General features: G+C 35.1%; 2 protein-coding genes across 2 annotated transcripts; one reads left to right on the forward strand and one right to left on the reverse strand.

Moving 5' to 3' along the window:
• Nucleotides 1-1,384: 1,384 nt before the first annotated feature.
• LOC114295326 (transcription factor ILR3) lies at nucleotides 1,385-9,059 on the forward strand. Its single transcript, XM_028239550.2, has 5 exons — nucleotides 1,385-1,714; nucleotides 3,998-4,060; nucleotides 7,689-7,766; nucleotides 7,846-8,008; nucleotides 8,595-9,059. The coding sequence occupies exons 1-5, from the start codon at nucleotides 1,563-1,565 to the stop codon at nucleotides 8,811-8,813; spliced, it is 675 nt and encodes a 224-aa protein (XP_028095351.2). The 5' UTR covers nucleotides 1,385-1,562; the 3' UTR covers nucleotides 8,814-9,059.
• Nucleotides 9,014-10,606, reverse strand: LOC114295328 (uclacyanin 1). The gene is made up of 2 exons (XM_028239552.2): nucleotides 10,125-10,606; nucleotides 9,014-9,715 (listed from the first exon to the last, which is right to left on the reverse strand). Exons 1-2 carry the CDS (start codon nucleotides 10,291-10,293, stop codon nucleotides 9,210-9,212), a joined length of 675 nt encoding a protein of 224 aa, XP_028095353.2. The 5' UTR covers nucleotides 10,294-10,606; the 3' UTR covers nucleotides 9,014-9,209.
• Between the last annotated feature and the right edge of the window lie 210 nt (nucleotides 10,607-10,816).

A 10,816-nucleotide genomic window follows, 5' to 3' on the forward strand; every position in this document is an offset into this window, starting at 1 on the left:
TAAAATCGTCAATTTAATAAAATATAAACTAATTTGACAAAAATAAATGTCAAAAAAATATTTAAAATTTTTTAAAAATTATTTGTACCCACCAAAGATAAAATTATGTAAAATTGATAAAAATTAATAAAAATTACATGATTAATTTTTAAAAATTAATTTTACATAATCATTATCCAAATACATAATAAAAATTAATTTGGTAAAAAAAAAAATAAATGTCTAAAAGATTTATTAATTTTATATAATTTTATCTTTAATAGGTAGAAATAATTTTAAAAAATTCAAAAATAATTTTTTAACATTTATTTTTTTCAAATTAATTTATATTTTATCAAATTGACAAGTTTGTCCTTGAAAAATCTAATAGTATCTTCAATTGTCTTTATTTGAAACAAAATTCAGGGTCAAATTTGTCACAATTAAAAAGTCAGGAACTGAAGTGATACAAACCCCAAACTATAGGGACCGTTAGTGTAATTCACCCAATTACATCCCTAATTTTTGTTGGTACTCCCTCAATTCTATTTTGTTGGTCAACTATTCTATTTTGGGATGTCTCAAAATAATAATAATCTCATTTAAAATGTCAAAGTAAAAAAATATTTAATTTTTCAAAACTATCCTTTTTAGTAATTATAAATATATTAAAATTTTAAAAAGATAGGGTATTAGTGATAAAATATTGAAAAATTCTATTTACACCACTAGTTTATCTCTTTACACCTTTTATTTAAGATGTTTCAAACCCTTCCACGCCGTTCAAACCCCCTCTACGTCGGTGTTGGCCAATCGTCTTCCCTGAATGTAGTTCTCTTTTATCTTCTTTTTCTTTCAAAAGCAATCGTCGTAAAGATACAAAACTGAAACGATTATGAAGGGTTTTAGTTTAGGATTAGTTTTGATAGCGTAAGAGGTATAATGTATATTTTTTTCCCCCTTAATGGTGTAATGAAATGGAGAATGTAAAAAATTAAATTAATGATGTAAATAAAATTTCTCAAAAATATTTTAAAATTTAAATTTAAATATATTAATTACATATCTTCATAAGAATCCGCAAAATGGACCAATAAGGTCAAGTTTGGCTAACCTAAAAAAGTGTACTTATTTCATCTTTTTATCTTTTTTGGGTCATATCAATCAACATCTTCTCTCTACTTTTTCTACACATAATATAAAAAAAAGTCAAAAAGTACACTTATTTAATCTTCCCAAACTTGGCCTAAATTGGGACCGAGTTCGTCAGTCAATTATTAGTTAGTCAAACAGGCCCTTAACCAGTTCAGAAAACCAAAAAAAAAAAAAAAAAAACAAAATGCCCCTTAGCCCACGTGGACAAAATGCGTCTACTTTGATGACATGCACCTGTTCGGTTGCAAACTCAACGCCTGCGTCATCACTTCCATTCCCTCGTCATCCAAACAGGAAAAGCCCTTTATTTTCTTTCCTTTTCTTTCCTTTCCAGCCAAACAAATCAACACACACAAACTCTACACATTTTCTTGCAAATTGCTGTGCCCCAAACAAACTCCCAATACTTGAAGAGTTCTCTGAATTCGATGGAAATTGATCCCTCGGAGAACTCTGATTGGTTCTTCGATTATGGATTGATCGAAGACGTCTCCACCGTCCCCGCCGGACACTTCACGGAGCCGCCGCCGCCCTGTATCGTCTGGCCATCTCAGGCCCTCAACGGTTCCTCCAATGCCAGGTTGGTCAGTTCTTTCTCTTTTTCTCTTAATCCTCTGTTTGGCTACCGAGAAAAGTGCAAGGAAAAGATAGGAAAATGGTGTCTTGAATCATTTGCTTTGTGTCCTTGTGGTTTCTGAATTAGGAAAAATTATTCGAAGCCAAAGAAGTAGCTGATGGTAGGCTAATTTGTGTAGAATTGTTAGTTTTTCTTTTCATCCAAGGAATAATCTGAGTTTACATTCCTCAGCTATTCTAGCTTATTGTATATGTTCTTTCAATTGTTTTAATTGATAGGTCAACTTGTAACATTTAAAATTTGGGCTTCGTGTGTTTTTGTAGAAAGAGGAATCTGTATTTGGACCCAATATTTACATAGATTGTAACTTTAGAATCATGCTAACCATAGTCCATTGGGTTGTGTCATTAAGGTGAAGAAAATGCCACAAAAATGAAAATGTCAAGGTATTTTTAGGAGAAGTCTCAAATTAGTTGGACAGTGGGAAGAATATGTCAAGGTATTTTCATGGAATGCAAGTTCGTCCAGTGTTTGGTTCATGTTCTTTCATGTGTTTGGGTGCAAATCTTTAATGTGTGTCAAACTTGCACTCAAAAGATTCCCGTATGTAGTGCAATTCTTTTTAGAATGTCCCACTGATAGGCAATTCCTTAAGAACTTTCACATATTTCTAAACAATTTTCACACATTTCCATCTCTTGATTGTGAATTTGTGAATTGGCTAGGTCTCAGGTCTGTTTTGTAGGATCATCATGTGAGCTAAAGTGGCCTTTAAGCAATTCCTTAAGAACTTTCACATATTTCTAAACAATTTTCACACATTTCCATCTATTGATTGTGAATTTGTGAATTGGCTAGGTCTCAGGTCTGTTTTGTAGGATCATCATGTGAGCTAAAGTGGCCATTTTCAAAGCCATCATTTAATCCAAACAAATTGACTGGAGAAATTGCTCTTAAATTGGGACATATTCTAGTAGAAAATTACTCTTAAATTGCTCTTAAAAATTACTGTTGTAGAAAATATTCCAGTAAATGGGACATATATAATTTAAGATTTCAGGTTTTTCATTACTAAAATATTCTCTAAAGATGTTACTTTCTTTGACTGTATTCGAAATCTCATGTTTCATGAAGAAATTTCTGTTTGTTGCAAGAATAACTTTGTTTAGTTAATTTCCAGCAACTGATATGGTCAAGGTTTTTGACCTATACAGTGATATATTTATTTTTACTTGTTTGGATTCTTATTTATATTTATAAGAGGGTTGATTATATATCATTTTACTTGAACTCAGTGTATCGATGGAATAAATTTTCCTACAAAGGTTGGAATGTTTCAACGGAATAAATGTTCCTACAAAGGTTGGAATGTTCCAACGGAATAAATTTTCCTACAAAGGTTGGAATGTTCCAACGGAATAAATGTTCCTACAAAGGTTGGAATGTTCCAACGGAATAAATTTTCCTACAAAGGTTGGAATGTTCCAACTTCTGAGTGTGTCATTGAGGTCCCAAGATGAGTCCATGCATGAAGCTCAAGATAGATAGAAGAGCAAACAGCTCATTTCTGATTTGAGTCTCAAAGAGTTTAGAGGTAATGAATGTTAGGAAAAAAAAGTTGAAGAACTCTTTTAGAATGTTTTCATTTTTTGGTTTTTGGAAATTAAGAGATATACTTAATGCTTGGAGACTGAGACAATCTAGGTTTATCGCATCTCTTCTGCTTTACCAACCATAAATATTCTATGAGTAAATGGAGGAGTCTTGAATTTGTTATTTTATATGACGATGGGAAAGTAATTCCCCTTTGCTGTGCAGTGAAAAGTTTGGATGGATACTTATTCCCTATTTAGAGATGTTGATCTCCCACTCCTCCAATTGAAGATTATTGGGTAACCATTAATGTTTTCGATCAGTGGTATGAAACTAGCAACTATCAGCATTCTCTAAAGCATCTGGTAGGTTTTAAGACTGTGAATTGGCCAGTTCTTAGCTGCCTGGAATGCATTACAAATGTTGATTTGTTTGAAACATTCTTCTGTTCAATGGAGGAGATGGGAAGGTGTATTTTGTGCTAAAAATTATGTTCCTGTGACTGGATAGCAATTTCATTAATAAAATGTTAAAAGTTTAGTATTAGAGAGTGGTAAAGGGGAACTATAATTTATTTGTACCCATGATAGAGTTTTTCTGCTTGTTTGCCTGTTTCATGTGCAAGCAAACTATAAATATGTTATTTTCTTTTTCCTAGTTATTGTTGATGTCTTGATGGTTCTCTGATTCCAGTGTGGAAATTGACTGTTCTTTTGGGGATTCAGAAAGCCTGAAGGAAGCTGGCTCACGAAAAAGGTGATGGTTTTCTTGTTTTCTCTTCTCTTCTTCTAGTGTTGGTCAGAGAAAGTCTTGCTACATCCTTTTTACATGTACTCATATTTGTGGTTAGTCATTTCTGGCCAGGTATTTCTTTTCTTCTTTCTAATTATTGACATAATTTTTGTGTGCTGTATTTAAAATCCTTGGCTTTACTATCCTTTAGTAGAACTATAGAAGTTCTGAATCTAATATTTGCAGAGGGAAGATATAACTCTCTGCGGACTGTAGGTCCCTACTGTGCAACACCCCTCTTACGTCGGAAGCCATCCAGCCCAGGCAAATTTGGTTCTACAAAGCTATGATAATACGCAATTAACATTTTTTTTGTGGATAAATAATAATACACAATTAACATTTATGGGCATCAAGTCCATACAACCTTGTCTTTGGTTGATTAATTGTTTGCAAGCTATGAAGTACGGGTACTCCAAAAATGGTGCCGTACGACTACTGGGTACTTACTGGGTGCGGGTATGCGTACCGGTACGGCGGTACATGTGCAAGGTACGCTGACTACATGCCAGATATGGCAAATACATTTGGGTACGTCATGGGTACGACATGAGTACGGCACTAGTACGGCAAAATGATTTTTTTTTTTTTGTGTGCAGATTCTAGAATTTATTGTAGCCTTTATTATTCTTCTTTCAATTTTGAAAATATCAAGTAATTTATTTTCAACACCCTTTACTCATGAGTCATGGCTTTGTTCTCTTTTGTATTCTATTTTAGACAATCAAAAAAGAAAAATAAATAATTATATAACTTTTTAGACAAATTATACTCTTTTTAGTTTTGATATTGAAACTTTGATTTGTATGTTGGATGTTTAGCATATGCCATACCTGTATCCATACCCGCACCCGTGCTTCATAGTTTGCAAGCATGGTTTTAGTTTCCATGATTACCTTACATAAACTAAATGCAATCTTTTCCGTGGGAGTGTAATTTCATGCAAGCATGGTTTATTACTCAACTTTTAGTGTATTGAGGCAATCAGAATCAACAGAATGGCTAATAGCATAAAAACAGATCCAAGTATAGTATAAAGGAAAAACTGATATGCGTCATTACTGAGATGCTCATTCATAACAAATCTATGCTTGGATACTGTGAGGCTTCCTCAAAACTGTGACACTTATCGAAAAACAGAAGAAATCCTTTTTTTTTTTTTTTTTTTTTTTTTTGGGGTGGGAATGCAGTTAACCTTAGGTTTGTTCCTACCATACATTGCACTCATTGGAAACCTTCATACATTGGAGGGCTTCAAAACATGATTTCATAAAATGCAGCAGTAAAGCACTCTTATTTATTTAGAGAGATCAGTGGCTGCATAATCAGACCAGTGGTGGACGGTTAGGTGGGAAGGTGGGGTCATAATTCCCCCAGCCATTGAAGAAATCTTTTATATCCATGGATGTTAATATGTAAATAGGATATAGTATTACTAGTTTCCTTTGAAGTGGTTACCCTAATTCAACTATTCTGATCCCATAAATATTTAAAGGGTAAATTGCACGTTGCACCCTTACACTTTACTCCAATCCAAATTTGCCCCATGACCTTTCAACTATCTTAAGTCAAGTTGCACTTGGACCCATTTGTATAAAGCTGTAACAAAGAAGAATTCATAGCCCAAATGTTTAGCAGTAGTTGGATGAACCTTCAGTCAATGTTTTGAAAATCGGAGCGGTGAGTGAATCAGAAAAGCGATCGGGGTGGACGGGTTATTGAGTTGAACCGGTTGAACCGTGACGTCATAATTAATAATATATAATTAAAAAATATAATTATAAATAAATAAAAATATATATAAGTATTGAAATAAAAATAAAAATTGTTGCAAAGTATTTACCAATAATATTTAAACAATGGAAGCGATCTATCTTTTGAGGAGAGTAATTGAAAAGTATAAAGAAAATAAAAAAGACATTCATATGGTGAGTGTTAGAGAAGAAATGACTGACAAAATGCTATATTGATGTGCTTAGGGATATATATGAAGGTGTGATGACCACTATTAGATCACTGGTAGGAGAGACAAATGAATTTCCAATTACTGTAGGGTTACACCAAGGATCAACCTTAAGCTCATATTTTTTTGCTTTAGTTATGGATGAGTTGACGAGAAATATTTAGGAAGATGTGCCATGGTGTATACTTTCTGCAGATGATATCGTGTCAGTCGATGAGACTAGAGAAAGATTTAATACTAAGTTGGAGACTTGGATAGAAGCACTTGAATCTAAAGGATTTAGGATAAGCAGAATTAAGATAGAGTACACGGAGTGTAATTTTAGTAACAGTAACAATGGAAGCAGAGGAGAAGTGAAGATTGAGGACCAAGTACTACCTTAGAGTAAACATTTCCGTTATTTAGGATCGATTATCACAACGACTGGGGAGATTTGTGCGGATGTGATCCATAGAAATTAGGCGAGATGGCTTAAGTAGAGGAGTGTGTCTGGGATACTATGCAATAAACGAGTACCTACTAGACTAAAAGAAAAGTTTTATGGAACGGCTATTAGAAATGTTGCATGGGACGGAATGTTGGGCAATTAAGAAACAATATGTAGATAATATGAGTGTTGCTGAGATAAGGATGTTTAGGTAAATGTGTGACAAGAGTAGGAAAGACAGAGTTGGGAACGAGTATATTCGAGAAGGGGTAGGAGTAGTACTGATAGAAGATTAGTTGAAGGAGAATAGATTGAGATGGTTTGGTCATATATAATGGAGACTAACAGAGGCAATAGGGAAGAGATGCGATACAATGACGGTAGATGGAAGTGTTAGGGGAAGAGACAAATTTAGATTGATGTGGGCTAATGTAGTAAATAGAGATATGAATTTTCTTAATATGGTTAACGATATGGCCTTGGATAAAGTCGAATGGAGAAGAAGGATTTATGTAGCCATCCCAATTTGATGGGATTTAAGGCTTGGCTTGGTTTGGTTTGGTATTTAATAAAGTCATAATTGGTATATATATAAAAAAAAAAGGCACTAGTTTTAAAGAAATTAAAAAAATTTAACATTTCTTTCAAACAAATTGATTGAATGCTAGATTTAATTTTGGAGTGAAATGAAATTTTCAACTCTCCCTTCAGTCAAATATGATTCAAACATTTTGATTGAATCCTGCATAGAATTTTTAGATTCTCTTTGAACAATCTTTTCCTATAAATAGGAATAGAGTTTCATAATCTCTTCAAGATTCCAATGACTCCTCATGAAAGGAGACTCTTGAAGTAAAATTTTTAGTCAAAATTTTGATATATATATAATATAAATATATAAGAAAGAAAGAAAGAAAAGAAGAAAAATAAAAAAAAAAAATAAACAAAATTTTCCAACTGGCGGGTTGATCAAGAATCAGAACTGGTTCACCAGTTTTACCGGTTGAACCATCAGGTTTTCCGGTTTATGCAAACAAGGCCGGTTTTTGTCGCTTATCCGGACTGGAACTAGGTCTGGTCCAGTTCTTTAAACATTGCCTTCAGTATCTCTCTCATTGATTCTTTTTCACTAAAAAAGTTTTTCCAGTACCCCTTCCTATGTCTCATTATGTTCCATGATGTATATGCAATTTATTATGCAGGGTAAAGTCTGAATCATGCAGTGTGTCTGGCTCGAAAGCATGTCGGGAGAAACTACGAAGGGATAAGCTGAATGAGAGGCATGCTGTGATCCTTTCTCTTCTTTCATTGGTGTTGTCTATCTATTAATTCTCACATTAAATTTGGCATGATCTCAAGGTTCCTGGAATTGGGTTCTGTCCTGGAGCCTGGAAGGCCACCAAAAACAGACAAGGCTGCTATTCTGAGTGATGCTGTTCGTATGGTGACTCAGCTACGAAGTGAAGCCCAAAAGCTAAGGGAGTCAAATGATGATTTGCATGAGAAGATCAAAGAATTGAAGGTGAGGCTTGGGTTATATTGGCTATTTCAAAGATTATTCATCCTCCATCTTTTACATGGACAAACCTCTATCTAGAAATCACGGATTCATCAGCCTCTCATTTTTTTTTTATTCTCCTAGGCTGAACACAGGTTTAAATAAGACAAATTACACCAGTAGTCCCTATACTTTTGCCCTTGTGTCATGTTGGTTCTTATAATTTCAATTAGATTGATTGACCCTGAATTTGTGATTACTCAATTTGGTCTAATTAATTATGTCTGTTGGCATTTTTTATGGACAATGCACATGTAGGCTAAACTGCTCAACTCAGAGAGTTAACTTCAACCATCTGCACATGTGGGCTAAACTGCTCAACTCAGAGAGTTAACTTCAACCATCTTAGTGATCATTTTCCATAAAAAAACTCAGGTGTTACCAATTGCAAAATTGACGTAAAATCTAAAATTATGAGTCAAATCAACCCAATTGAAAGTGTAAGGACCAAAATGATATAAGGTTCAAAATGCAGGGATGACCGATATAATTTTCCCTATAAAATATGAACTGGGTAAGATGGTTTGTTTGATATTCTATATTTGTGCAGGCTGAGAAGACTGAGCTTCGGGATGAGAAGCAGAGGTTAAAGGCAGAGAAGGAGAAGCTGGAGCAGCAAGTCAAAGGCATGAGTGCACCACCAGGCATGAGTGCTAGTGACAAGTTGATGCCTTTCATTGGTTACCCAGGCGTCGCCATGTGGCAATTTATACCGCCTACTGTGCGTGACACATCACAGGATCATGTGCTCCATCCTCCAGTCGCTTAAGTTGGAGGATGAAATCACTGAAAATGGTTGGTCCACATTTCCTCTCCCCAAGATTGTTTATTTGTTGTATTCTATCACTGTTCTCAACCTTTTTTATGTTCGTTTCTTGAGGTTGGAAGAAACCTTTATGAGGTGGAAAATTGATGTTTAGGAGCTCTGCTTACTCTTTCATGTTTTGCTGATTGCCTGTAACATAAAAATAAGTGAATATGTTGGTTTTCATTGCTAAATATGTGAACAAAGAAACCTGGAGTCATCATCATCTAAGAAGGGATTGACAAAGAAACAAATTCAGAAAAAAAGAAATGAACATGACATAGTCCTGAACACAACACCCTACATAGACCTGAACACAATATAGATCTCTCTCTCTCTCTCTCTCTCTCTCTCAGAGGCTCACAGGGTCAATAGTATGGCCACGGCAAAACTAAATCCGACTGAATACCCGACAAGGGTATTGATTTTGGTAGCTGATGATGAGGGATGCGGCGGTGCAAAGCCATTTGGAGGAGAGTTTGCAAGAGGTTCTGTTGAAGGAACATGATAGGGTGATGCGAGACTGCTCACAGGTGAGAGAGGAGACATTGTCGGAGCAGGAATTGGTGAACTCATAGTTGGTTGAGTTTCACTTTCAGGTGGTGGGAATGGTGAAGCGATTGATGGGGTAGGAGGAGTTGCTATCGATGGAGGACTTGCTTGGGAAGCAAGTGTGTCGACCTCAACCTTCATTCCTTGGCTACAATGCCCCATAGATCCACAGATGAAGTATCTCTTTCCTGGAGAAGTGAGAGGGACGACCGTGTTACCGCCACTGTAGGTCTGAATTGGGTTACTCGTCTGGCAGGAGTCATGGTCTGCCTTTGTAACTTCAAGCACATTGTGGTTTGGCATGTACTGGAAAACTGCAATTCAAGAGCATCCCACTTTAGCAATCTTTCCTTCAAAAACTTTATCATGAATTATGTAAATTTTGAAAAATTCCCTCCCTTTTATGATATTAGCTATGATATGTGCACAGAACAGAGACAAGGGTGTATGCTCCAACTATTTGTCTCTGTTCTGTGCTATGCAATAAGTCTACGAATACATAACTAACCAAATAAAATATAGGTAAGTGAAACTATTTCTTTGGTAAGGACCCTATACTATTTGATATTCATGGCTGTGATTATTTTATGTAGTTGGTTTTGTGATCAGTTTTGTGTCCGCAAACTTATTGTATGATACTTGTTTTGGAATCTGGAAGCTTACATGCATTTTGACATTGAGGGTGATAAATTTTAGATTCGAAATGATTTTTTGACAACTTACGCAAATCGTCTCCAACAGAGAGAGATTGTGATGAAGCCCATGATTGGACGTTGGTGCTCATATCCCAGCCGCCGTTGGGACCTCCAACGGTGTAGTTTGTTGCCATGGCTACACTGAAGAGGAGCATGGCTGTAACAGCCAAGCTCACTAGTGTTCTCACCACTGCCATTTTTGGGCACAATGTGAAATTGTTGGATTGCAAAAACAGCCCAAATTTAGAGATGAGAAGTAAGTTTCAGTGTGAATTGTGTTTTTTGGTTTTTGGTTAGGAATTCCAGTCCATTTATGTAGACCAAAAGGGACTATGAACGGAGTGTTTTCTTAGAGTGAAGATAATATTTGTTTATGAGCTTGGTCATGTTTTAGTTGTGTCCACTTTTTACTTTTGGTTTTTGGCTTTTCCTGTAAATCAAAATTAGAATATATGAATATACACTTTTATATTAGTGGATATAAATTTGTGTATATGTTGGTGCTCGTATTTAGTATTTATCTATCTGTGTAACCTGAAAAGGTCAAAACTAGTTTATGGAGTGGTTCATGTACATGTGATGTTTGAGAGGATGAATATTTTTCTGCCGGGGGTTCACCTAATCCAAGTAACCAAACTCACCCACTGCAAGATGTACCAACTATCCATACTCCCACATTGCGTGTCTGCTTTCATTTTTTATTTTTTTAAAAAAGAATTA

The sequence above is a fragment of the Camellia sinensis genome, chromosome 7 (assembly GCF_055761805.1).
Source record: "Camellia sinensis isolate YWXY chromosome 7, ASM5576180v1, whole genome shotgun sequence".
NCBI lineage: Eukaryota > Viridiplantae > Streptophyta > Magnoliopsida > Ericales > Theaceae > Camellia > Camellia sinensis.

Coding starts and splice junctions, on each gene's coding strand:
- LOC114295326 (XM_028239550.2), top strand. CDS start 1,563: ATGGAAATTGATCCCTCGGAGAACTCTGATTGGTTCTTCGATTATGGA. Junction 7,767..7,845: donor AGGGATAAGCTGAATGAGAG/GCATGCTGTGAT, acceptor CATGATCTCAAG/GTTCCTGGAATTGGGTTCTG. Junction 8,009..8,594: donor AGAAGATCAAAGAATTGAAG/GTGAGGCTTGGG, acceptor ATATTTGTGCAG/GCTGAGAAGACTGAGCTTCG.
- LOC114295328 (XM_028239552.2), bottom strand. CDS start 10,293: ATGGCAGTGGTGAGAACACTAGTGAGCTTGGCTGTTACAGCCATGCTC. Junction 9,716..10,124: donor CTCTGTTGGAGACGATTTGC/GTAAGTTGTCAA, acceptor CTTGAATTGCAG/TTTTCCAGTACATGCCAAAC.